Source organism: Peromyscus californicus, unplaced genomic scaffold (genome assembly GCF_007827085.1).
Source record: "Peromyscus californicus insignis strain IS unplaced genomic scaffold, ASM782708v3 Scaffold_5__1_contigs__length_169319896, whole genome shotgun sequence".
In the NCBI taxonomy this organism is placed as follows: Eukaryota; Metazoa; Chordata; class Mammalia; order Rodentia; family Cricetidae; genus Peromyscus; species Peromyscus californicus.
In genome coordinates this window covers 38,484,797-38,512,713 of record NW_026294573.1, presented here as the reverse complement: position 1 = coordinate 38,512,713, position 27,917 = coordinate 38,484,797, and the positions used below count along the sequence as shown (strand labels likewise).

The window sequence follows — 27,917 nt, the reverse complement described above, 5'->3', positions numbered from 1 at the left end:
GACAGCAAAGGCATCAGCATATTTATTGGAATTATTTACTAAGTAATTCATATACACCCAACACCAATACATGGAAATGACATTAACTTTTAAGATACAGCGAGGCTCAAAGTAAGGTGCTTCAAGAATCACAAAAGCTTCTTAGTATTGAATCTTTAATAAATGGAATGACTAAACTAGCAATGTCAGATGTATCTCAATCAACGCCAAAATTCAATATTGGCAAAACATTTTTCTACTTAAAAAGCAAACAAAAATACTCGTAATTTAGAAATTAATGTGTTTTTTGCTTTGTTTGCAAATGCCAGAGAGATATTTGATGAAAGAAAACACCTAGTCCCCTCAAAACCCGAAGGGTGTTCTTGTAGTCATCAGTAAGAATTATTTACATTGCCAGCTGACAGATTTCTTCACTAGCATGAACAGGAAGTCTCACAACATTCTGTACCCTCACTTCATTTCACAGCTCTGTGATTTACCACCAACAAAGCCTCCTCTCCCCTGGGTTAAAATACTAGACAAAGACTCATTATAATCAACCAAGAGCCAAGGCAGACTCAATGTAAGTTTAGGTGGCCAATCACTATTGAATAGTATACTACTATATGGAGGGATATTTTGTTTTCTAATAACAAATATGTTGAAATTTGTCTCATTAGTAAGTGAATTTTGTAAGACACATAGAAATGTATTATAAAAATCTATTAACTTGTTCTTACTCTTCTCAATAAATTTAAACATAAAATCTAATTATTTATACAAAGTCTATGTTCTACTTAACCCTGTATAGCAGTGTAAGTGCTGAAAATGAGGAACATTTAAAGAAATCTCTCTATAAAGAACCTTAGATACAAGGCTGAAGAGATGGCTCGCTCAGAGCAAATGAAGAGCACTTGCTCCTCTTGCAGAGGACCTGGGTTGTTCCCAGCACCCACATGGCAGCTCACAATTTTCTGTAACTCTAGTGGCAGGGGATCCAATGCCTTCTTCTGACTTTTGTGGGCACCAGGCATGCACATGATACACAAACATACATGCAGGCAAAACATTCATAAACATAATTTAAAAAAAAAAAGAACTATCTTAGGTACCACTCAGCTTTAGGGATAGATAGAACAAAGAAAAAAAAGAAAAGAAATTTTAATTTTTTAAAGAAAGAAAATCATTTGGACTCTCAGACTTTATTGAACAAAGCAGGCAGGAAGGGAATCAAACATTTATAAGATATATTTATTATTTTTCTGACCAAAGTGCAATGATTTTTAAAATCTTTTTAAAACAAGTAACCATGAAAAAATGTATTCCAGAAAATAAAATACAAATGGGAATTTTAACCATTAGATTGTTTTTTCTAATTTATTCTACCTTTGCATTTAGTCTAAGAAACAAAACAAAAAATACCTGAAGTATTACTAAAACAAGAACTGAATCATATTAACATAAACTAGCACATGCATGTCAAGGGCCCACTACTAGGAACTGTGTTAACATCAGTTTAATGATGACTAGTCCTATGTCACAGAGCATAGGAACACAAGTCATTAGACCCTTGCCCCACAGTTTATGTCAGAAGAAAGCTGACAATCCAATCAGGCTCTGAAGCCCCTGTCCCCTGACCCAAACCTTGAAAGCAAAGACTGCCCTGTCATTCAACTTTGCACAAGCTGTAATAAATCAACGCCTAAATTTTAACTTTTCACAGAAAATGGTCAGTCATTTGATAAATACTAGAGCATTGCTAGGAATCCATTTTATGAGTTTGTTTACTAAACACCTTGTGCAAGAACTGACTATACATAAAGTTCCTTCAAATTTGGTCCACAGATTCACTTAACAGGTTGGAAATCTTAAATGTGCAGCAAAAGGAAATAGAATTTCCAAATCCTAACACATTGCAATTACAAAACGGATATACATGCATACTAAAAATTTTGCTCACAGAAGGCACAAACATAAAAGGGATAGTCTTTTAATACAAACAAGAACTAGCTGATACCCTTCTTCATTTTGTGAGCACCATAATACCTAAGATGATTAAACCTGAATTCACTGTGCACTGTGACCACAAATTAAAAATAACACATAATTTGTCTTACTATATATTTCTAGACATTAATTGAGATGTAATTTTGAAAGATTAAAATTGCCTTAAAAGGGGGCTGTGATAGCAGCTATCAAAGCAATATTCAAGCATGATTTCAAAGATGTTTTTTCAGGGTTAGTTAGCCTTCTTTGTCAAAAATCTTCACAACTTCACCAAAAACCTGCCAAGGAAAAACACAATTTTAAAAGCAGATACTGTTAAAAACACTGTGTAGCATCTGTGAGATCCTGGGTTCAATTCCCAACACTGAAATTAAAAATAAAACAAACTACACATAAAAGATTGCACAGCTAAGTTCCTGTTAAAAACATCAATTTTGTACTAATTTTAAACACTGTAATTTCTTAATCTATTTCACTTTATCAATAATACAAATGAAACATAAAATTGTGAACATGTTGTCTTCAATTTTATTAATGCTTTTCAGACAAAACGCACTTCTTGGTGGGATGCTAGTAGTCTGGTAAAATGTAAACTCAAGTGTTTAATCTCATTTTGACTCTAAAAGGCCAAATTCTCTCACATACTGCCTCACCGCTGTAGGAAGTGCCAATGGATAAAATACTCAATGAGCCTTCCTCTGGACCTCGATTTTTTGTCCCATGATTACAAGAGGAAGAAGATGGAGAGAATCAGGGAAAGGGAGAGTAGATGAACTCAGAAGCACTAAGGATACCTGCAGGCAGATATTTACAGACACTGAAGTATGAGCAAGACAGAGACCAGAGTCCTGGGAACCCTGCACCTCAGAAGTTCTGTGTTCTGGAAGAGAGAATAGCTGGGGCCCTTGGCTATAGCATGCCAGTTGTGCTACAGATTTTAACAACAAACAAGATCTAAATCAGTGTCCTGAAAATACCAATATTCCACTTGTTTGAGGAAAGAGGTTTGGAATTAATAAATCACCTACTTCTTGTAAAAAAGAGATCTAAAGTTGTAAAACCCATTTTAGACTTTTAAAAAGGAAAAGAAAAAAAAAACAACTAATTTCAGAGTTAGCCTCAAATGTCTCCCACCTACCCCAATGGTCACACCTGTTTGTTGCAAAGGCAAGCCAGGTGCACTTACTTCATCAACAGACTTAGAAGCGTCTATCTTCTTGACTTTCCCCATCTCTTCATATAAGTCAATAATTGGTTTCGTTGACTGAAGGTAAGTCTGAATTCTGCAAACAAAACATGTATTTCAAGACTGTAGGTTATCTGTCCTCCCTCTTCCATATTATAGAAAGCTGACGACAGAGTCTGACTCAAATGTTTTCTCTCCCTACATAGGCCACTGTGCCTGGATAAGCGTGATGCTCTTTTTCTGGACAAGAGAACAGGATTTAATCTGTCACTCAGTTTCTACACCTGGACTGAGGTAGCTGAAGTAACAACTGCAAAGTACCTCTTTTCCAAGCTCTCTCTGTTGTCATCGCTCCTACCACTGCTTTTTCCCCTTTCAAGACACCGTTCAATACAGATCTAAAGAGAGACAGAAGTAAAAAGTTATGTTTAAAAAAACAACTCAAAAGAAAATATTTTGAAGAGACTAAAACAAAACAGAAAAAAAACCATTCTGCATTAAACTCAACGTGTCTAACTCATTAATCAACATGCAAAATCTTTTTAAATTTAAACATGTGGTTCAATTTATATAAACTAGGTTAAATAAGTACAGATCATAATAAGAATTCATTCATGACTCAGTTTTTCCGGCTGTATTTTTTTTTTTTTAACTGCAATAAAAAGAAGATCTGTGTGGGTATGGCTTCCTCTTGGACATATTATTAACTCATTAGGTATGAATTCCATTCCTCAAACCTTGTACCATTTTTGCTTACTTTACAATAATTCCATAAATATCCAAATATTTGAGTCAACATATTTGAATAAAGCATCTCTTGTTAATCGTGAATAAACATTCCTTAGTTATAAAGCTGTGGTAAATTCTAAAGTTAACTTTGAAGAATAAGTGAAAACATATTTTTTGAGTTGGGAGAAGAGAGTTACATTTTAAAACAACTCAGAGGCTGTGGCAAGTCTTTACCAGAGGCACATTTACAATTCAACCTAAGAATAGCCAACTTCCTTCAAGGCACTACACTTCAGATTCAGACTGTTGGCATCAATTTAATGAAATTTATAGCACAGTGCTGTCAAAAAGAGTCAGGCTTTTTAATTAGATGGTTCTGAGAAATTTATTTACTCATTCAAAGGTATGTCTGGGCATGCTATTAGAAGTGTTGGGGTCGGGGAAGGATGTGTTCTTGCTATTTTCCAAATAATTTTACTCTTAGAAGATAAATTCTTCTACATTTCTTTAAAATAGTAGGCTTCTCCACTTTTCCAGACCCGTATCTTCTAGTACACAACACAGTTTCAAGTAGTACACTTGAGCAGGACTTCACTTCATTACTTGACATTACTGTGTATGCAATGCCGATTAAAACAGCCAACTTAACTATTACATTGAAAATGAAGCAAGTCTTAGAGTCACAAAGCTGCTAATGCCAACAGCCCCCAATATTCTATTAGCAAGACAGTGCTATTCTGCCCACCCAATCTATTCACTCACTATATATATATTCTGTTGTCAACAGAAACTGTAATGAAGAATATCACTGTTTTTCTCTAACAGCTGACCATCTATAGCTTGAAGCCCATGTGGCCACAGAAAGATGTTCATTACCTCATTATTACAGTCAAAAAACAGAACAAAAGATACATCTGCCTTCCCATCCATGGTCTTGTTCCAACCTTGAAGGTTATCTTGATTTCTTGGAAATCCATCAATCAAGAATTTATTCTTCTGAGCATTGGCAGCCATTGTGTGGTCCATTTCCTAAAGAAAAAAGACCTAGGCTCAATACTGTATCACCAAATGACAACTTCTTAAGCAGAACAGTGGGCATACGACTATTTGTTATTATTCCCTAAGCCACAAGAGTGCAAGGTACACCGGGAAACAGACTAGACAGAAATGAGCCGACTTCTTGACATGGTTGCCTTAGCTGGCGAGACTATAGGTACATGCTCCCCTATTCTCGCACCTCCCCATCTGTAGTTCCCACATCTTACGAAACATACCCTAGAGTGTACATACTGACTGTCCTCTGAAGGTTCAAGTGTTTGTTAAAAGCTTGGTCTCTGGGACAGGCCTACCTTTAGGAGACTGGGAATACATTTTTTTTTAATTTTTTTAAATTTCAATTCAGTTTGTCACCAGTTTTGTTTTGTTTTTTAATCTTCGTGAGCCACAGTGGTTTTTGCTAAGATTTATTTATTTATTTTATGTATGTAAGTGCTCTATTGACTTTACGCCAGAAGGCATCAGATCTCATTATAGATGGTTGTGAGCCACGATGTGGTTGCTGAGAATTGAACTCAGAACCTCTAGAAGAACAGCCAGTGCTCTTAACCACTGGGTCATCTCTCCAGCGCCCAGAGAATACATTTCTAAAGGGGACTGTGGGATCCTGGCCCTTTTCTTTTATCTCTTTGCATCCTAGCCAAGAGGTAAGCAGTCACCACCTGTATCACTGTCATCTAGCATCACTACCAGCAGACTAAAACCATGTGTCTACCTAACTAAAATGTTGGTTCTGTGACAGCTGATCAGCAATATGTATTACCTTCTCATGCAAATTACCACTAACCCAGAGCTTTGCTCCAGCATCTGGAGACCCCGTGTTGCCCTCGTGTCTCTCTCTTTAAGTCACTGTGCTGTAGGAGGTACAGGCAGGGACTCACTATGTAACTCAGGCTGGTTTCCAACTTGAAATCTTCCTGTCTTGGCCTCTCAAGATCTGGGCTATGGGTGTGCCCCACCACCCACTGCTGAAAGCATGCTCCATCTATAGGAGCTCGAATTCACAACACTTCAAATCTAATAGCTAGAAGCTGAAAAAGCACTCTATTACTGAGCAATATACCCACTCTTTTTACTTTGTTGGTTTGTTTGCTTGCTTTGAGACAGGGTCCCACTTAATTCTCCAAGTTGGCCTTCAATTCATCTGTAGCTCGGGTTAACATTGACTGAGATTCTTCTGGCCTTGGCTTCCTGAGGACAGGCCTGTATTACCAGACCTGGCTAGTTGTCAGCATTATTTAAGATTCAATACTTTAAAAAACAAAAATCTGGCCAGGTGTGGTGGTACATTCCTTAATCCCAGCACTTTGGAGGCAGAAACAATCAGATCTCTGAGTTTGAGACCAGCCTGGTTTATATAGAGTTCTACAACAGCCAGAGTTACATAAACAAACAAATAAATAAAATAAAGTAATAAAAAAATCTCAAACTAATTTTATCTAAATGGTATTGGCTGCCCCCAAACACAGACAGCACAAGGTGTAATATATTCAGAAAGACTGCAAAAACACATTTCATCATCCTTTCCCAAAGCCTGAATTTCTGTAGAATATGGGAGTAATACGAACAGGAGATGCAATCTCTCATCTGTCTAAATCCTTGGCACCTCCATTCACCACAGATGCACACCTCTGACAGGCTTTAGAGGGACCTTTAGTCCAAAGCAAACTGACGTGCATTGCGCTCCATGTGCCAAGTTTTCTTGTTCCACAAGAACATTGCCAGGACTTATTTTCTTTAAGAGTTATTTAGCTTTATCTCAGAATCTAGTTGCTCTAATTTCACAAAGCTTTTATAAACAGTGTTAAGTTCCTGCTACAGCATTTCTATCCCAATTATGATAGGAGGTCTCTGGAGAAGCCACATCAAACATGTTCATTCAGTATACATTCATTTGAGATCTACTATTAGAGTGAGGTCACTGCCCTTGCCCCCGGAGGGTTCACAGTCTACTGGATAACAACTACATATAATGTGCTAAGTCCTAGGACAACAAAAGATGCTCTTAAAACAAGAAACACGGGGCTGGAGAGATGACTCAGAGGTTAAGAGCACTGGCTGCTCTTCTAGAGGTCCTGAGTTCAATTCCCTGCAACCACATGGTGGCTCACAACCATCTGTAATGAGATCTGGTGCCCTCTTCTGGCCTGCAGGCATACATGCAGGCAAAACACTATACAAAATAAATGAAACTTTTTTAAGAAAAGAAAAGAAACTAAGAAATATTAAAAAAAAAAACTCACAGAGAGAAGTGTAAAATGGGGGCTGGAGAGATGGCTCTGTGGTTAAGAGTACTGGCTGCTCTTCCACAGGACCCAGGTTCAATTCCCAGCACCCACATGGCAGTTTAAAACTGTCTATAACTGCAGTTCCAGAGAATCTAACACCCTCACAGATAAATGTGCACATAAAATAAATAAAGTATATATTTAAAAAAAAAAGAAGTGTAAAATGGAACAAGGAGTTGTTAGAGACAGGTGTTCTGTCCATACCTTTAATCCCAGCCTGTAGGAGGTAGATACACTCAGATCTCTGTGAGTTAGATGGCCAGCCAGCCAGTGATACATGAGACTTTGTCTCAAAAAAACAAAACAAAACAAAAAAACCAAGAAACACAAAGTGCCTAGAGACTATGAGAAAACTTGACTGAAGAGCTGGCAGTGGAGTTGCTTCCTAAATAATAAGGCATCATGCCAACATGGATCACTTTAGACAGTGGGAAGCAGGGATATAAACGTTGGAATTGAGAAAGCATGACAGCTTTGATGAATCTGAAGCAAGCTGGTATAAATGACTCTTAGGACATGTATAGAGAGTGGTGGGAGATAAGATGGAGAGGAAAGAAGGTAAAAGGTTCATGTGATGGTAGTGACAGACAGGAGATGAACACGAGTGAATGAGAGATCCTCTCACTAAAGAGTTGGGTAGTTAATCCCAACTGGAAATAAAGAAACAGCATACTTTAAATAACACAGTTAGCCTCTAGCATGACTCTGAGACATTTATGAGAAATCTGGATACAGGCCTGATAGAAACATATCTGGAACCTAGAACAAAGGTTTATGCAGAGTTGTAGAGTTCAGCAGCATTGGAACAGTGAAAACATGGGCATGGTTTAAACAACCCAGCAAGGAATATATAAAATGAGAGCTGAAGAGAACCAAACTCTAAGAAGTATAGTGGTTTAGAAAACTTGGAAAGGAAAAAAAAAATCAAGAGACTGAAAAACAGCAGTTCCTACAGTAGGAAGAGAATGAACCAATGGTGTTATAAGAAACAGGTAGAATTAGTTTCAAAGAGACTTGTTTTATTTTGTTTTTTGACACAGGGTTTCTCTGCTTAGCCCTGGCTGTCCTGGAACTCACTCTGTAGACCAGGCTGGCCTCAAATTCACAGAAATTCACAGCCTCTGCCTTCCAAGTGCTGGCATTAAAGGCATGCACCACCATGCCCAACTCGAAAGAGACACTTATTAATTAAGAGTTAAATGCTACAGGAAAAATAAAGACTAAAAGTACTTCCTGAGCTACATAGAAAATATCACTGACAACATGAAGAAGAGATCTACCTATAATCACAGCTGAGCTTGAGACTGAGGTTAGAAGATTCCAAGTTCAGGGACCACCTGGGCTACAGATTGAGTTCAAAGCCAACAGGGCCACCATTCTCAAAGATAGCAGGTATTAAAAAGGCTGAGGACACAGCTCAGTGACAGGGTGCTTACTGAACATACTCAAAGGCCTATATTCAATCCCCAGTACCACACACACACACAAAAGAACCGTTTCAATGGAGATGTCGACTACCCTTTCATAACGCTCACCACCTTTAAAGCAGAAGGCATTAGAGCCAGAGGACGGGATTGCAGATTTACTCACTCTGGAAAGGAAGCTGGTTGCTCCAGGCTGAGCCAAGAGGCAGACTGTGTAAGAGCCACTCTACACCCCAGGTGTCTCCAGTTACTCCCAGGATTCAATACTGAGATCCGTTTATTGCTTCCTGCTCTCAACATTGCAATTCCATCTCACTGGTTCTTTTATGTCAATACACTTGTTACTGACTAGTTTTGGGGATCTACAGCAAAGCACTACCTACCAAGGTATATTTTTAGATTTCAGAGTGAAAATGGCAATGCGTTCATCAGGAAAAAAAGGACACTTCAAAACAGAGAATATCAACAATGAGAAAAACATGAGTGGGAGGCAAGGAAGGAGAGAACAAATATTTCTAATAAAACAGAGGAGGAAAGAGCAAGGAAAGGTGACAATAACCCCAAATGGAAAAGAATAATTGAATAACTGAATGCTGGGAAGGATGGGTCAAATGCCTGTAATCCTAACAGGCAGGTGCAGGAAGATCCTTAATGATATAACTTCCAGGCCAGCCTGGGCTACATGAGACTGTTTCAAAAACAAAAAATTCTACAAGTATCTTAGGCTGGACCTCAGCTGGACTGAGACCAAAGCAGAGAATACTTGCTACTGTCAATTTCTTCACAGTGAAAGCAGTTTCCATCTCTGCCATTTTCAAAGACCACAACTACCTTCCATAATCAAGAAATTTAATATTCTTATTTTTTCATTATTCAAATGAAGGTGGATTTAACTTCTTGTGTCCTTGGTAGTTTGAACAGGTTGATATTCCTCCTCCTTACCCTCTTTAATAAACTGATGGTTATCTCAACTGGCACAATCTTTCCTTCTTTAATGTACTTTTCAATAAGTTCACCATACTGTGAATCTGGATTTTTCCTTTCATCACGAAGAAGCTCTCCAGCAGAAAGGTGTGTGTAGCCATATTTCTGGAACAAACAACATATAAAAAATATCAGAATTCATTCAATCCAGTGATAGGAGTACACATAGTTTTGTGTTAATTTCTATATTAGAATTTCTCTACAATAAAGGAGTTTTTCTTATGGGGCAAATAAATAAAAAGAAAAATTTAAGAACTTTCATATAGTCCAGTTTGCCTCTTAGTAAATAGCCTTACCCTTCATAACCATGTTTGTACAATGAAATCATCTCAACATTTATCTAACTAGTCAAAGCACTGACATCTCACTATATTCCTATACAAATACAATCAAAGTTTAAATGTAAGAATGAAAATGTCTACCAAAATCTGATACCTAAGACAAAAAAGTCAGCCTGTCTAAACTGAATTCATCTCCCCTTTCATGAGCTCTTCTGTCTTCTTCCTTTTCTCAGTAGATAGCTCATGACCACCTATCAGGAGATGAGCTTTCTCGACAACTCAGAATGCCCAAACAATCTGTCTCACCACTCAGGCCAGTCTCCTCAAATCCATTTCCTAACTCTGTACTCCTAAGAAGTCTCATTTATAAAACGGGAATACAGATACCTATTTTGTAAGCTTGTGGTCACGTACGGTGATATTTTGTTTGTACTCTAACAAATAAAATTTGCCTGAAGATCAGAGGACAGAGCCAGCCACTAGATTAAACATAGAGGCCAGGCAGTGGTGACACACACTTTTAATCCTAGCACTGGGGAGGCAGAGATCTGTCTGGATCTCTATGAGTTCAAAGCTACACTGGACTATACCAGATTATCCAGTCTAAAAGAGAAACACAGTCAGACAGTGGTGGCACAGACCTTTAATCCCAGCACTATGAAGGTTAAGACAAGAAGTGATATGGCTGGGCAGAGAAAGGAATATAAGGCAGGAGGAGACAGAAGTTTGGTGCCCTTTTGGCTGAGGACTCAGGGGCATTCAGTCTGAGGATTCATAGAGACAGGATCTCATCCCCCTTTCAGCCTGAGGATTCGGTAGTGGTGAGAAGTTTCTATAGGGGCTTGTTCCTTTGTCTCTCTGATCTTTCAGCATTTACCCTGATATCTGGCTCTGGGTTTTTATTATAAGACCAATTAAAATTACAGTCATGGTTAAATAAGATAATGCACATAAATCATCTAACACATATTAGGGGATAAGAGCCATCAATTGCTTCCTTGCTATCATAATTATCGGGGGGGGGGGGGGGGGTTTAAATGTGCAAGTGGTATGCACATCCATGTGTAGACTAGAGAGCAGGTTCCATCTACCTTGTTTTTGGGGGCAGGGTCTTTCACTGGACTGGAACTTGCTACATAAGCTAGGCTGTCTGGCCAGTGAGCCCCAGGGATCTGCTTGTCTCTGCCTCTCCAGTGCTGGGATGACAATCACCCACCACTATGCCCAGCTTTTTTACATGGCCTCTAGGGATCAAACTCATGCTTGTATAGCAAACACTTTACACTGACTGAGCTGTCTCCCCAGCCCAAGATACTTAAATAATGTTTTTTACATTATACAGTCATATACTTCATATCAATGCTTTGATTATTAAGAACCACATATACAATGGTGGTTCTGAAACACTATAATGGAGCTACAAATCCTATCACCTAGTGACATCTAGGCTGTCATATTTTGTAGCACAATATACACTCACACACTGTGGTGACACCAGTATAGATAACACTAATGTATATACACTCACACACTGTGGTGACACCAGTATAGATAACACTAATGTACTGCCAGTCATATAAACTATTGCATATAGTTAGGAACAGAACACAATACTTGATGGCAAATCACTCTATTACTGGCTTTTCTGTTTCTTATATTTTTACTGTTAAGAGTATATATCTTCTAATTATAGAATAAAGAAGCTCACTGAATAATAGCATGTCACATTGCTCGAGCATCAGACTCACATATCTCATGCATTTTGTGTTTACATTTACTGCAGCAAGGAATCACATCAAGTACTTGACCTATATGGGTTTGTGCAAGATCATACAGTCTTACGATGTTTGAGCAAAATTGCCTAGTGGTACATATCTCCATCATTAAATGACACATGATATAAGGACAAGGACAGAACAGAAACGTTGCTGAGTTAACACCATAAAGTATATCTATAAAAACTAAAATGACTACAATACCATTAGGTGATATGATCTTCTGAAAGTAAATTGCACATGTGGCCTTGTGACTAACTAAAATTATAATGTAGTACACAGATATACACACATACACATATACTAAAGGTTTTACTAAAAAAAAATCAGGCAATGGGCTTAGATGAGACAATGGATATGATTATTTAAGAAATGTCAATAATATAGTATTATGACAATGACAAAAGACTCATAATGAGATACTAAGTCAAGGGAGAGTGACAGTTAAGCTAAAATCACAGAAGACACGAGGGTATTGAACTGCCACTTCTTGAGTGCAATAAGGAACCAACAGTCTTAAGTGAAGATCCTGAATAATGAAAAACTTCCCCTAAGGACTGAACCCAGGGCCTTGCACTTGCTAGGCAAGCGCTCTACCACTGAGCTAAATCCCCAACCCACATGTCTACTTCTATTAAACCAAAAGAATGACATAACCCATCTCAAATTATTAGGATATTCATTCAATAAGTATTCATATAACCTATCTCACTCCAAATTTTAAGATTCCTTCAATGAGGTTTTTTTTTTTTTTTTTCAACACAGGTAGTTTTGGTGCCTGTCCTAGATCTTGCCCTGCAGACCAGGCTGGCCTCTAAAGGCGTGCACCACCACTACCTGGCCCTTCAATGAGTTTTTATCTTGCATATATACAACTTAAATGAAGGTTATGGTGCGAGGCACCCCACACCATCACCCCACTTTTAACATGTCAGTGTGGTAGTATGTACCTGTAAACCTAGCTACTCAGGAGAATGAGGCAGAATACTGAGTTTAAGGCCATCAAAAAAAAAAACAGAACATCAATTGAATTTTGAATTTTTAGAAAATCTCCAAATGGGGGGCTGGTGAGATGGTTCAGAGGTTAAGAGCACCGACTGCGCTTCCAGAGGTCCTGAGTTCAATTCCCAGCAACTACATGGTGGCTCACAACCGCCTATAATGAGATCTGGTGCCTTCTTCTGGTGTGCAGGCATACACACAGGCAGAACACTGTATACATAATAAATAAATAAATCTTTAAAAAATAAATCTCCAAATGACCAAGGCTATAAATGAGCTTTCCAATACATCGTTATTCCCATTCCATTTTCCAAAAGTGTTGGCTAAATTTGTTCTTGCTCACTAAATAGTAAGATAGCAATAACACTGTCAGCAAAGGAAAATAAACTCTAAACAAGGTATTTACTGACTAAACTTGGATATAAAGTTGGATGAAAATAAAAACAATAGTATCTTCATGTTTCTGTCTCATTCCTATACATGTTTCTGGTAAGAGAAATTATCAGAAATGTTAAAATTGCAATTGGTTTAAAAAAAACTCCCATTATTCACAGAAAATAGAAATATAAAATTGCTCAATTACTTCCACACTAGTTGCTAAGTGAAGTGTTGTACCATTAAAGAACATCCCAGGTCCCAGCATTACCTAAATTTTCAAAGCAAAGAAAGGCAGTTGCTAAAAAGTGAAAATTTTGTTGCACAAAATATATCAAGCCTGATAACCTGGGTTCAATCTCCAGAACCCATGTGGAAGGAGATAACTGATTCCCAGAAGTTATCCTTTGATCTTCACACTTAGGCCTTTAGCACTATGCTACATATGTGCACACTTGTCTCCCTACCCCTGCAACACATACCCCTAAAAAAATTAAAAAAAAAAATATACACTTAAAAAAAATCTCATTACAGCCAGGTGGTGGTAGCACACACCTTTAATACCAGCATCCGGGAGGCAGAAACAGGCAGATCTCTGAGTTCAAGGCCAGCCTGGTCTATAGAGTGAGTTCCAGGACAGCCAAGGCTACACAGAGAAACAACAACAACAAAAAATCCCACCTCATTAAAACAGCAATAAAAGAACAGTTGAGATGGCCCAGTGGGTAAAGGTGCTTGCTGCTAAGCCTGAGGACCTGAGTTCAATCCCTAAAACCCACTTAGTGGAAGGAGAGAACCAACTCCAGCAAGTTGCCCTCTGACTTCTGCACACAAGCACATACAGACATATGTACATTTTTAAAATGTAATAAAAATAGTGATTAAAAATTAAATGTAGGAATAAACCTAAAATGTACTGTGTAAGAATTACATGAAGAAGCCAGGCAGTGGTGGCGCATGCCTTTAATTCCAGCACTCAGGAGGCAGAGGGAAGCAGAGCTCTGAGTTCAAGGCCATCCTGTTCTATAGAGCAAGTTCCAGGACACTTAAAAGAGAAACTCTGTTTCGAAAAGCTACGCAGGCGTGTGCATGTGCGCACGCACACACACACACTACACAAAGACACAAAACACTATATTTACAGTATAAATAAAAGCCAAATCATAAAAAGAAAGCATTCTTCAGTGGATGATCCCACACCCATGTCCATATGGGCAGCAACAAGTATATTCAGTGGGCTACTCAAGAGGGAGAGGACATGAAGTTGGGAGGGAGAAGTTGGGGGGGTACCCCAAGAAGTTGAAAGGAGTGAGTCAGATACATTGTATACATGTGTGAAATTTTCGAAGACTAAGAAGAAAGAAAACATTCTGTATCCTAGGAAAGAGTCCTACTGAAACATTTGTTTTTGTTTTTGTTCTTTTATATACTAATCAAAAAATTTACCTCCTATTGGGTGGAGGCAGAGATGATGGATCAATGTGAGCTCCAGGCCAGTGAGGGCTACATAGTCAGACACTTTAAATAAATAAATAAAACTTACAAATTTAAAAGTTAAAAATCTGATTGGAATTGTCTGTGTTTGTTTTGTGGTGCTGGGGATCAAACCCAAAGCCCCTGAACATGGGGGCAAGGAGCTCTGCCACTGAACTAGCTACACACCAGCCATGTTTGTTTGCCTTTGAAAACCAAACAAAAAAAATGGTGAATTTATTGTCAAGTTTACTAGACATAAACATAAGTAAAACATTCGAAACTGAAAATAATATTAACAACTACAAATGAAGACTTACCCAACTACATAAAATAAAATATTACAACAGTACAATAATTAAAATAGTGTGTTACTGGTATACAAAATAGGCATAACGATGCAGTCCTGAGACAGAACACATAAACAGGCCCAAGTACAAAATGAGAATTCAGTGAGAGTTAACATCTGAGATACAGACATGTTGCTAAGCAAAGTCAAAAAGCTATGGTTTATGTTTGATCCCATAAAAACTTTTGAACCAAGCAGGGCTTCAAAACTATAAATGAGTTGCTGGAGGTATGGCTTATGACTACCTGTGATCCCAGCACTCAAGAAACTGGAGCAGAAAGATCAAAAGTTTAAGGCCAGACTGGGCTATATAGCAAGACTGTGTCTCAAAAAAGCAAAATGAGTTTGATGTGTTGGCTTATAACTATAATCCTAGTCCTAAAGAGGCTGAAGCAAGAGGACTACCTTGAGTTAGAGACCAGCCTGTGCAATCTAGTAGGCTCAAGGTCAGCCTGGGCTAAAAAGTGAGGCCCTATCTCAAAATAAAAGTAAAAAAACAAAGGATAGGCAACAGTTTAGGAGAAACTATTTTTATATACAAGATATGTTCACTATACGTACATTATATACAACATATATAAAGAAAAACTAGTAATAAATTAAAATATTATATACAAAAATAGGCAAGCTGCTAATGTGTCATTCACCTATAGTCTGAAGCTAAAACAGGAAAACTACTTTAGCCCAGTACTGGAGATCAGCCTGGGTCTTTAAAAGGGGTGGGAAGGTTAGCAAGCAGAAAAACATAGCAAGCAGAAAAACAAACTATTCATAGGAGGGTTAAAAAACAAAAACAAAAACACAGAGCCAGGCTGTAGTGGTCCATGCCTTTAATCTCAGCACTCAGGAGGCAGAGGCAGGTGAATCTCTGTGAGTTTGAGGTCAGCCTGGACTACCAAAAAAAAAAAAAGACTCCACCTCACTTGTGGTGATATATTGTGTACCCTAATAAACTTGCCTGAGGGTCAGAGGGCAGAGCCAGAGCCAGTCACTAGATTAGACATAGAGGCCAGGCAGTGGTGGCACACACCTTTAATCCTATCACTTGGGAGGCAGAGATCCGTCTGGATCTTTGTGAGTTCAAGGCCACACCTGAGCTACATGAGATTGATCCAGTATCAGAGAGAAACAGAGCCAGGCAGTGGTGGCACACACCTTTAATTCCAGCACTTGAGATCTCATGCCTTTACTTGGGAAGTGCACACGCCTTAAATCCCAGGAAGTAATATGGCAGGGCAGAGAAAGGTAAATAAGGCATGAGGAAACAGGAACTCACTCTCTCTAGGCTGAAGATTTCGTAGAGGTAAGGACTAGTGGCTGGCTGCTCTGCTTCTCTGATCTTTCAGCTTTCACTCTGATATCTGGCTCTGAGTTTTTTATTAAAAAACCATCTAAGGCCAGGCAGTGGTGTCACACACCTTTAATCCCAGCACTCAGGAGGCAGAGCCAGGCAAATCTCTGTTAGTTCAAGGCCAGCTTGGTCTACAAATGAGTTCCAGGACAGGCTCCAAAGCTACACAGAGAAACCCTGTCTTGAAAAACCTAAAACCAAAAACAAACAAAAAAAAAAATATCTAAGATTCGAACAACACTCACTAGTAATCTTGAAAATGCAAATTAAGGCAAAATGATTCCAGTTTCTACCCATCAGATTAGTTCAAGTATTTTAAAAACAGCAATGGCAAGAACACAGGGATATTGCTATCAATATACTTTGTACAAATCTTCAACCTTTATAGAGGGTGAGTGGTCAGTAAACCTAAGTTTCAGTTTGCACACCTTTTGACTCAATAATTCAACTTCTGGGGGGTGAGATGGCTCAGCAGTAAAGCCACTTGCCGCCAAACCTGGAGATCTGTATTCAGTTCCTAGCACCAGCATGGTAGAAGAGCCAACTCCTGCACTGTCCTTCGACTTCCACATACCCATACACACACACAATAAAATAAATACTTTTAAAAGTTAACAGTTCTAACAACAGTAAGTTTAGCTCACTAGTGTCCAATGGTACCTTCCCAAACACCACCTGATTCCCAGAGAAAAAGAAACTGAACCTGCACAATCAAAACCTACTTCAAATGTGAAAGGCAATCATTTAGAAAATGACAGCTTCAGGGCTGGATAGATGGCTCAGCAGTTAAAAGTACTGTCTGCTCCTGCAGAGGACCCAGGCTCAGATTCTAGTACCTACATGGTGGCTCATAACCTTCTTTAACTCCAGTATCAGAATCTTACATCCTTTTCTGACTTCCACAAGCACCAGGTATGCACATGGAACACGTGCATATATGCAGGCAAGACATTTACACACTTAAAAAAAATACATCTTAAAAGAAAAGAAAATAACAGCTTTAGAGAAAGGTCTCCATGAACTTCCCCCAAACCAAAAATCAACTCAAATGTTTACATAAAATTTTCTCTGAAAAGTGATCCATCCCATAAACAAAGGAGAAACCAAAGTACAATACAGCCACACAGGAACATACCACATGGGCATGGAGTCAAGAGTTACAGACAGAGACAGAAAACAGTCCAGTTTCACAGCCCAAAAACAGATGAAAATTTAGAATTCATGAGCTTACCCAAAGGTTTAAAAGGAAACATATTCAATGAAGCCTGACTCTAGACACTAGAGTTCAAAATTATAAACAAAACGTTTTGAGAAATACCATGTGTATGGAGTAGACAACAGACCCACACCACCTTAAGCTCCAAAATGATCTATCAGAACTGTGTTGTGCTAAGCAACATTTCTCAACAACAACAGTAAAGAATCACCTTCATTTTTCGTTCAAAATCTTTCTTACCATAAGGTGTAAGAAAGTCATTTGGCTTTGAGAAATTGTACATATTATATTTTGGTATAAAATTATCTTCATAAATACTTTTGCTCATTCTAAAATTAAAGTCAATATAGGAATATATGTTTTGTTTTGTTTTGAGACAGGTTCTCACTATGTAGCCCTGGCTGTCCTGGAACTCTGTATGCAAATCAGGCTGGCCTGAACTCACAGAGATCTACCTGCCTCTGCCTCCCGAGTGCTGTGATTAAAGACGTGCACCACCATGCCCAGCCCAGGAATATATGTTTCTGATTACACAGCAATCAATCTTAATCCAACTTAGGATCTAACATTGAATATAGATAACTATGCCTACTTTTATACTGCAGAACAAACAGGTTCTTGATTGGAGTCTCACTTCAAGGGAAATGCCATAAAACTTGATAAAATCATAGAAAATGTTTTCTATAAAATTTCTTTTCCTGTCATTGTTACACACTGAAAAGATCTCTGGAAACCATTTGCAAAATGGACACCATCGAACTGATCTGACATTCGTGACTAACTTGAACCTACCCCACCCACTTTTCCTTTCTATCTATAGTATTCCTCCTCTATCTATCCCCAATTCCAACACAAACACTTATCAGTTATTATCTCCTTTGTAGTCCTGGACTAACTTATCAAGTTCTTAATGCCTGCATCACAAGCAGGAAAAAGCACACCATATGCTCAAACATTCAAGATTTATTACCTGGTCATTAAAACTTTTTTCTTCCAAAAACATTACCAAAAAAATAAAAAATAAAAGACAACCCATGCCAGGCGGTGGTCGCACACGCCTTTAATCCCAGCACTCGGGAGGCAGAGCCAGGTGGATCTCTGTTAGTTCAAGGCTAGCCTGGTCTACACAGTGAGTTCCAGGACAGGCTCCAAAGCTACACAGAGAAACCCTGTCTTGAGGAAAAGTAAATAAATAAATAAAACAGGATGAGATTATGTTTTACAATTTAAATTTTTTTTTTTACACTTTAAAATTTTAAGTGCAGTAATGATGAGATGGCTCAGTGGTTAAGAACACTGGCTGCTCTTCCAGAGGACCCAGTTCTATTCCCAGCACCCACATGGCAGCTCACAACAGTCCATATACAGTTACAGGGAAACCTGAGATGGGCTGACTTCCCAGTTAATACAGAGAAAATTTGATCCAGGTCCCCTGACCTCCACTGAGTATTACTCCTTAATGGACCTCAGTGGTAATACCTTGGTGACCAATGCAGATATACTGTCATTAGCCTTCAAGCTTCTATAGCCTGGGAGAGTTGATGGAAGGAGGGAAGGATATTTACTGAGTGAGAAATTCCAGGAGGAAAGCTTCCATATATGAAATTAGAGTTTATGAAAATTATATCCTTCCTGTGCTTGGATGATACTTTTGGAACAAGTGCTAATGGTCGTTTGAGCACCTAGCAATGAGTTCCCAGACACAGGAAAGAAATCAAGGATGAATTAACATCAGAGTAGTTCAGGGATTGTTTTAGAATTCCATTCCATAACTTACCTTTCCAAAAGAGGTTGCTTCCTCATCATTAGCATTGTAGTGCACAGGTGAGTCCAATATACACTCTGTATTAACACAATTAAGCCCTTAGCAATAAATGGTCTGAAAGAAGGTAAACACCTCCTAATTGCCAAGCTGTGCATATGTACTACTCAAGTTTGGCTAGGTTATTAGTTGGAACCCCCCAAACTCAATGGCATAAAATAATGAAGTTTTATTTCTTGCTCACACTACCTATCTGCTAAGAATGGATGGGGTGCTATGACCTTTGGATCACAGAATCTGCTAGTGCACATTTAAAAGGAGACTCAAAGTCAACAGGGACGTGTGACATAAAAACTTCACCCCACACAAAGAACCAGATGTATCTGACCCATCTGGATCCTGCCAGACTCTGGCCAACCTCATTACTTCTGGCCAGTCTCATCTGTTCACTCTTGCTTTTCTCCACCTCTGAAACAGTCATTTCTATTTGTATTGCCCAACAGACATTAAATGAATAACAAAGACAATCTTCCACCATCTGATAACCTAAATTAGCCATTAAGTCAATTACACGATCAAAACATCTTCTAAAGTGCCTTTATGCTCCCAACTGACACCAAGAAAATGGAAATTCATATTATTATCGACCTAAACTGAATGTAACTATACAGGTAAATCCTGTGGGTTTAAACACATGCACTTTCCAATACTAATGCACCAATGACTAATCCATTCTGGAAGCTCCAAACAGAAAGTGAGCAGGAAGCAGTCTTTCACACACCGCAAAATGAGTACATCTGCTTATTAGTATGGGATATACTAAAATGGTGAATGGAACCAACTTACAAGTCTTTTGGAAAAGACTGACAGAAACCAGGCATAGAGCATATGTTTCACAGGACCTGTCCCCTCAAAGTGACAGTTTCTGGGAGTAGTAAGTTACAAGTGCTTTTTCCTTTACCCAACTGATGTTTTGTTATCTTTATTCCATCAGGCAGAACAAAACTGTCAGCAGAGTCTTTCAGGCTACACCTGTTCTCTATTAACTTTTAAATGCTCTTATCACATGTTTAGTCTGTAAAAATGTTCTTGATTTGACAGGTTAAAGCAACTGAAATGTTACAGCAAATACACTTTCATGTAGCAGCTGAGCTAAGGTATTAGCTTAAAAGTAACAAGACCTGGAACATAACACAAATAAGACAGCTAGCCCCCCCCCTCTTCTCTCTCTCTCTCTCTCTCTCTCTCTCTCTCTCTCTCTCTCTCTCTCACACACACACACACACACACACACACACACACACACACACACACACACACACACACACACACACCCTGGTCAGAGAGATTTCTAGAAAGGTTTCTTTTCCTTTAATAAAAAGTTATTATTTTTTTATTTTCATTTGTATCAGTAGCTGCAGCATGTATGTATGTATGTGCACCAAGTATGTGCCTGGTGCCCACCAGAAGGCATCTGATGCCCTGGAACAGAAGTTACATATAGATGGCTGTAAGTCACCATGTGGGTGCTGGGAACTGATCCCAGGTCCCCTGCAAGAGCAGCCAGCATTCTTAACACTGAGCCATCTCTCCAGCCCTGAAGTAACTGTTTTAGAAATGCTGATTTCAGTTCAGAACCCGCTGTTACGACACAGTACTTGTGTGTGACTCCAAAGTCTTCCACAATCACAATTCTAATAGCATTTGAACTGGAACATGTCTACATTAACCAAATATAGTCCATGAAATTTTAACCCAAAAGGAGTAAATCAAGACCATTTCAAAGAGAATGTGGATGAGAAAATAACTGATATTGAAGGAAGATTGAGTTAGGGCAGACTGAGGCAGAGACTAATTCTGATTGGGAATTTTTTTTTAAAGTTACCTTTAGAGCCAGACATGGCACACCTTTAATACCAGCACTCAAGGCAGATCTCTGAGTTTAAGGCCAGCCTGATCTATAGACCTAGTTCCAGGACAGCCAAGGATACAAAGAAACCCTGTCTTGGGGGAAAAAAAATTACTATTAGCTCCCTTACCCCAGAGAAACTACTCCCTGGCACAATACATGTACCCATACAGCTGGAGGTTGTTTTGTTGTCCTGGTTCACCTTGCTAGGACAACATAACTGACAAAAAAACAACTTAAAGGAGGGCTGATTTGGTCTCACAGTTTAAGAGAGAGAGTCAATAATGGAGGAGGGGTCTGACAGAAGGAGGATACCTGTATGTTATTAAAATCAGGAAAATATAACAGGATAGAAAACAGAGTAGCCCTCATCATCTCACCATCCAATCTTATAACATTTTTTAGAACAAAAGGCGAAAAAAAATCACTTTCCTAGAAAACTTAAGGTTCTCTGGTCTTGGGTCTGGAATTACACCACCAGCTTCTTTGATTCTCCTGTTTACATACAGCCTATCATGGGGCTTCTTGGCCCTTGTAATTTTGAGATAGTTTTCCAAATAAAAACACTTTTATATGTTTATATCTGTAGCTATTTCTTAATAGCTCTGTTCCTCTGGAAAACTCAAATATTTTCCCCAAGTGATCATAATTATCAATTAAAATAAAATGCACATATTCTCTGAGGAAGCAATCCACTTTTAAGAATCCTACAGACAAAACATCCATATGCAAAGTTATATTTACAAGAAAGCTCACTGAAACACAGTTAATAGCAAAACTATCCCTAGAAAACTGTCCTAAATAGCCACCAAATATAGCATGAATCCTAACTGGTCTTAATAAAAACCCAGAGCCAGATATTGGGGTAAAACGCTGAAAGATGAGTAAAAGCAGAGCAGCCAGCTACTAGTTCTTACTTCTACGAAATCCTCAGCAGAAAGAGAACTGAGCTCTGGTCTCCTCCTGCCTTATATTCCTCTCTCTGCCCAGACCTTTCACTTCCTGTCTCCACCTCCCTAGTGCAGGGATTAAAAGCGTGTGATTCCAAGTGCTGGGGTCAAAGGTGTGTGCCACCACTGCCTGGTTCTGCTTCTCTTTAAGATTGGATCAATCTTGTTGTAGCCCATGGTGGCCTTGAACTCACAGAGATCCATCTGCCTCTGCCTCCCGAGTTCTGGGATTAAAGGTGTATGCTAACTAGTGGCTGGATTTACCTTCTGATCTTCAGGAAAGCTTTATTTGTTAGATCACAAACAAAATATCACCACAACCAAGTGAGATGTACAACTATGCTATGACAATATCCAGAATATTCTGCAACTACAAATAAAAATCTATTAAATATATAGGAAAAGCACTGAAAGAATAAACATGATTTAGTTTGAAAAAAGTGAATAATGCTATTAGATGCAAAAATTTTAAATTTGCAGATTTTGTGATATCAAGAAAGAGGAGCCAGGCGGTGGTGGCACACATCTTTAATCCCAGCACTCAGGAGGCAGAGGCAGGTGGATCTCTGTGAGTTCGAGGCCAGTCTGGTCTACAGAGCATGATCCAGGACAGGCTCCAAAGCTACACAAAGAAGCCCTGTCTCAAAAAAAAAAAAAAAAAAAAAAAGAAGGAAGAAAGAAAGAGGAGAGAAAGAAGAAACTAAAGAGATGACTCATTTGCTCATTTGCTGCTCTTATATAGAGGACCCTAGTTTGGTTCCACCACCCACATGGCAGCTCACAACTGTCTATAACTCTCCAAGAGAGATGACATTCTTCGGGACTCAAAGGCAGCAGGCATATGTGTAGTATACGTACATACATGCAAGCAAACAATCATTACACACATAAAATTAAAACAAGAAATAAGATTTTAAAGGAATATTGAGATGGGAAAGCAGTAAATAATCATAACTCCAGATGAGAAGAAACTGAACTTGTCTTAACAGACATGTTACTTTTACAACTTAAAATGGAAAGGCAAAAACAAAAGGTATAGTAAACAATCTGAAGCTCTTCTCACCTCTTCTAAAATATCAACATAAAAACTCTATGTTACAAGCACCCTTAAAGAAAGTGGTTCTTTATTTAATAGTCAAGTTTTGTTGCTTTTTAAATTTAAATGGGTGTTTTGCCTGCATGTATGTATGTGTATCATGTGCATGCCTGGTACCTATGGAGGTGAAAAGAGGAGTCAGAACCCCTGGAACTGAAGTTTCAGATGGTGTTAGGGACCATGTGGGTACTAGGAATCTAACTGGGTCCTCTGGAAAAGCTGCCAGTGTTCTTAACCACAGAGTCATCTCTCTATCCCCAAGAGGCAAGAATTTTGTAGACCATATCTTTTATAGATTCTTTAAAGCTTTTAAATTGTCTTTTTAAAAAAGTCTTTAACTATATCCTCCCAAGAAGAAAAAGTCCTATCCTTAAAAGACCAGACCTTAAGCTCTACCAGATTTTTCCTATCTAGTTCCTTCTGAGTGTACATGATGAGTTCCGGATTTTGAAATTAAAAGCTTTTAAAATTCTGCTCAGCATACTTAACATTCATTCACTCAGAGTAAACAAAAGCATCTCAAAGATTGGTCTCGTTCATACTTGAGGTCCAAAAAACTACTTGGGTGCCCCCTAGGGACCAAATTTTTTAGAAGTATACAGCTTCAGGATACATTAATATCTCTATCATCAATATTTATTCAACAAGTACCTACTATGTGCTAGGTACAATGCTCAACAACAGAGACAAAAAGATAAATAAAATCAAGTTTCTGATTTCCATATGCTTAAATTCAATCTCATTTAAAACTTTTCTAAGCATATTATGAGTCATCCATTCAAAGAGACTCTTAAGGAAGTTATGACACATGATAAATATGGTATGAATATGTTTTCCTCATTACTTAGATAAACAAAATATTCACACTCTGTGAAAGAGAAATTAAATATTCTTTCCAACCCGCCCACGCAAAATTGTGGATGTTATTTTCAAAGATAAGTTTAAGTTACAGAACTCTTATTAATTTGGACCAAAACAAATATAAAGCTTACTCTTTTTTATGATTTATTTTATTGATCATGTATACAGTATTCTGTCTGCATGTTTGCCCAATGACAGAAGAGGACATCAGATCTTGTTATAGATGGTTGGGAGCCACCATGTGGTTGCTGGGAATTGAACTCAGGACTCTGGCAGAGCAGCCAGTGCTCTTAACCTCTGAGCCATCTCTCCAGCCCCTAAAGCTTACTTTTTAAACAAATGAGGCTTGATGACCTGATTCCCATCTTCCCATTCTTGAAATGGGAAGGTATAAGGAGAAAAGGTAAAAGGTAAAAGGTAGAAGGAGAGAAGCAACTCCACAAAGCTGTCCTCTGACCTCCACATATGTGCCATAGCATGTGTACACATACACATACGTACATACAATATAAGTAGAAAAATTTTTTTAATGATATAGCATCCCTGGCTTTTAGAATAAATCATTATACAATAATTCCACTGAGTATTTAATTCAAATAAAAGTATTACACTGACTTGGCTAATTAATGGCTAATTTAAAAAATAGCATAAGAGGACACAGATTTAGAAATAATTAATTAGAAAATAAAATTAAACTGAAAAGGACCATTACAAATAAATGAGTAAAATCAATTCCCAAAGCTCCCTCAAAATTTCTCCTTCAGTTATTAGACACCTTAAAAGGTTCTCCATCAGATCTGCCCTTTCCTACCCATGGAGCAATAATAAAGCGAAGCGTAACTCCAGAAAAAAGTACCACCTTCCCTCCAAGACACTCCCTTACCTCTAACACCAATATTCTAGACATGAAGGCAAGATACCCTCAGGTTCTGAACCCCCAAATCCAAGATGTACTTCCGACAGCACATAGTAGCACACACCTGTAATCCTAGCTCTTGGAAGGCAGAGGCAAGAGAACAGAGTTTGAGGTCAGCCTGGATTAACATAAGGAGACCACACCTCAAAATAAACAAACAACACAACTCCTGTCAACCTGAGTCAGAACCCAAATTAACCTCTCTCCAAAGAAACAATTCTATGATCAGCCACATTTTAGGTACCCTGTGAACTAAATTCGCTTGGTGTGATAGCTGGAGAATTTAACATTGAGTTATATAACTTTTTCCCTACAGAAAAAAAATTAATTTTAAAGCTTGCCTTCTTTGGGGATTAAGTTCATAGCTGCCTGCATAATGAAATATTGAACCAAAATGCAGACATTTCCCTCACAGAGGGAAAAACGCCTGACTTACCTGAACACAGACATTCCAGTACTTATTTCATCAGCTAAGGGACAGTGACTCTTAAATGATACATTTGAAATTGGCAACTAGAATCAACAGCAAACATTTCAAAACAGTTTATTCTAGATGGCTTGGTGGAACAGGCCTGTAATCACAGCTATTTATGAGTCAGGAGGACAAGTTCAAGGCCTGCCTTGGTTTCAGAGTAAGTGCAGGGACAACTGGACAACTTATTGGGAACTTTAAAGTAAAAAGTACAAAGAGAGATGCTCTGTAGTAGAGTGCATGTCTTTCATGTTTGAGACCTGGGTTCCACTGCCAGTGCAACCAGAAAAATTAATATAAAACAAACAACGGCTTAAGCTCATATAACTGCCTAAGTCTTAAACAATAAGTAAAAGAATAACTCTCAAAAAAAAACATATATCATGGACTCTTATAATTGATAATGAGCAGGTTTAAGTATTACCAGCTACCCACTGAATTCATGAAATAGAAATACTAGTTACTGAACACAGAAATTTTGAATCCAGTGGAGTAACAGAGGTATTGTTAGGTTGAGTATGGACGTTTAAGGTGACATTATAAATTCAGAAACAAAGTATCGGGGGTGCACTCAAAAATGAAAGTCGTAAGTCAAGTTTTTTAAAGTAATGCACCTTCAAAATAAAAATTTCCAGCTTCAGATAGTACTCTTAAAACTGCCCAGCCTGTTGCCCCCTGCAGTACATTAAATAAACCCGTTGTCTTTCTAAAAATACAATGACCAATATAAACCAGGATGCTTAAAGGAGAAAACATTTGCATCTCTGTGCCAGGTGTCAGATCTCATCTAATAGTCAGAAATACAAAACAGAGTCTATTTTCTCCCTTCTTACCAAGGAACTCAAGCTAAAAGTGACTTCTCTGGGGCCAGAAGAAGAACAGCAGAGCGAGGCCTTGAACCACTCTCTGTTTGGACTATAAAGGGCCTGCTCCTTCCCTTACCACGCTGTTTATAGTTTCACCATTTTTCTTATAAAGTAAACCTGAAACCACCCACTTGTCATTTCGCTTTTATAAAGTGAAAACCAACCAATAGAAATAAGGAGGAAAATGCTAGGTACTCTGTGACTGAACCGGTTTTCAAAAGCCACCTGTAATGATAAACCCCAACTGTAAATCATGTAACAACCTTTAGAACATATTCTATTTATTTGCTGGTGTTCTTTAGAGAGTAGAGCATAGGACAAGAGTTCAATGTATGACCGTGGGGAAAGCCAAAGCAAATATAGGCCATCGCTTAGGAAAAGAGGAAATTATGTATTGAGTTCTGGGTCAAAAACTTTTACCAATCACTCAATTTTAACGGTGAACGTTGGGTGTTTCACTCCAACCCTGGTTGCTTTTTGTTTCTTGTTGCCTTGTTTTCCTTTCAAACATTGCCCAAGACTGTCCATTAAGCCTTCCTCACGGTATCATTATTGCTCATAGCAGCTAGAAAAACGGGGTGTGAACCCATACCTGCTTGAGTCTGAAGTCTTTGATTCTTTCAATGTACATGCCACCCCTGATCTCAAATACTAACAGAATGGAACTGGTAAACTTATGTCAAAACTTTTATTGCATTTATTTATTTGTGTGGACAAACACTCAGCCACAGCTCAGGTGTGGAAATAGGAGGACAACTCGCGGGGGTTGGTGCTCTCCTTCCATGTGGGTCTCCGGGATGTAACTTTGCGGCAAGCGCCTTAACCCGCTGAGCCATCTCTCCAGCCCTAAAGCAAACATTTTTTTTTTTTTTTTTAAATAAGAGGATTTTAGAGTTGGGTGGTGTCTTACTTTCTCGGTTAACATGAGAGCAGAGTTTCATATTTGATTAGACAACTGAGGTGACTCACTTGCCCAAGGAAAAGCATGAGTTGGCAGCCGGGCCAAAGGTTAGCACCTGGGCTTACACGGCTCCGGTACTTTAATTACCACAAGATCCGGGTCGGGTTCCTCGAGGCGGATTAGCCGAGGACTCACAGCCCGGGACAGAGCGAGACGACGACCCGGGTCCCGGGAGTGGAAGCAAGGGCGCGCGGGAACAAAGCGGACAACGCAGCGCGCGCCCGCAGACTCGACGCCCCTCGGCCCGGGCGCGCGGTGGCCGTCGGGATTCGTAGTCCGCTGCCCACGGCGGGGGGCGCGGCAGCCAACGCGGCAGCTCCCGCTGGCCCGGGGCCCGTTCAGCCCCGGAGCTCTCCGTCTCCCTCCCGCACGGCCTCACCTCGACAATGCGCGCGCACTGGGTCCCCTTGCCGGCACCAGGCCCGCCCAAAACGAACACGACCAACGGCTTCATGAGGTTGCTAGGACAGAGCCACAGTCCACGGGTCAGCAGCGGGAAGCTCGAGACCAGGACGTGCAGCAGCCGGCGACGACAGCTGCTCAGCATACACCGCGCCTCTGACAGCGGCCGGCGCGGCGGGGGCGGGCGGGGCGGCCGAGAGGGGGCGGGCTGAGCGGGCGCCGGGCCCCGCCGCCAGCTGCGGGCCGC

General features: G+C 39.2%; 1 protein-coding gene across 1 annotated transcript; it reads right to left on the bottom strand.

The window, feature by feature from the left end:
- Window positions 1-27,917, bottom strand: Cmpk1 (cytidine/uridine monophosphate kinase 1). The gene is made up of 6 exons (XM_052717414.1): window positions 27,648-27,917; window positions 9,612-9,758; window positions 4,778-4,930; window positions 3,494-3,570; window positions 3,173-3,269; window positions 1-2,264 (listed from the first exon to the last, which is right to left on the bottom strand). Exons 1-6 carry the CDS (start codon window positions 27,813-27,815, stop codon window positions 2,223-2,225), a joined length of 684 nt encoding a protein of 227 aa, XP_052573374.1. The 5' UTR covers window positions 27,816-27,917; the 3' UTR covers window positions 1-2,222.

Excerpts from the sequence above, each read along its gene's own strand:
- Cmpk1 (XM_052717414.1), bottom strand. The coding sequence starts at position 27,815 with ATGCTGAGCAGCTGTCGTCGCCGGCTGCTGCACGTCCTGGTCTCGAGC. Across the intron at positions 9,759-27,647 it reads AGTGCGCGCGCATTGTCGAG|AAATATGGCTACACACACCT; the intron begins GTGAGGCCGTGC and ends TGTTTGTTCCAG. Across the intron at positions 3,270-3,493 it reads AGAGAGAGCTTGGAAAAGAG|AATTCAGACTTACCTTCAGT; the intron begins GTACTTTGCAGT and ends TTTTGTTTGCAG.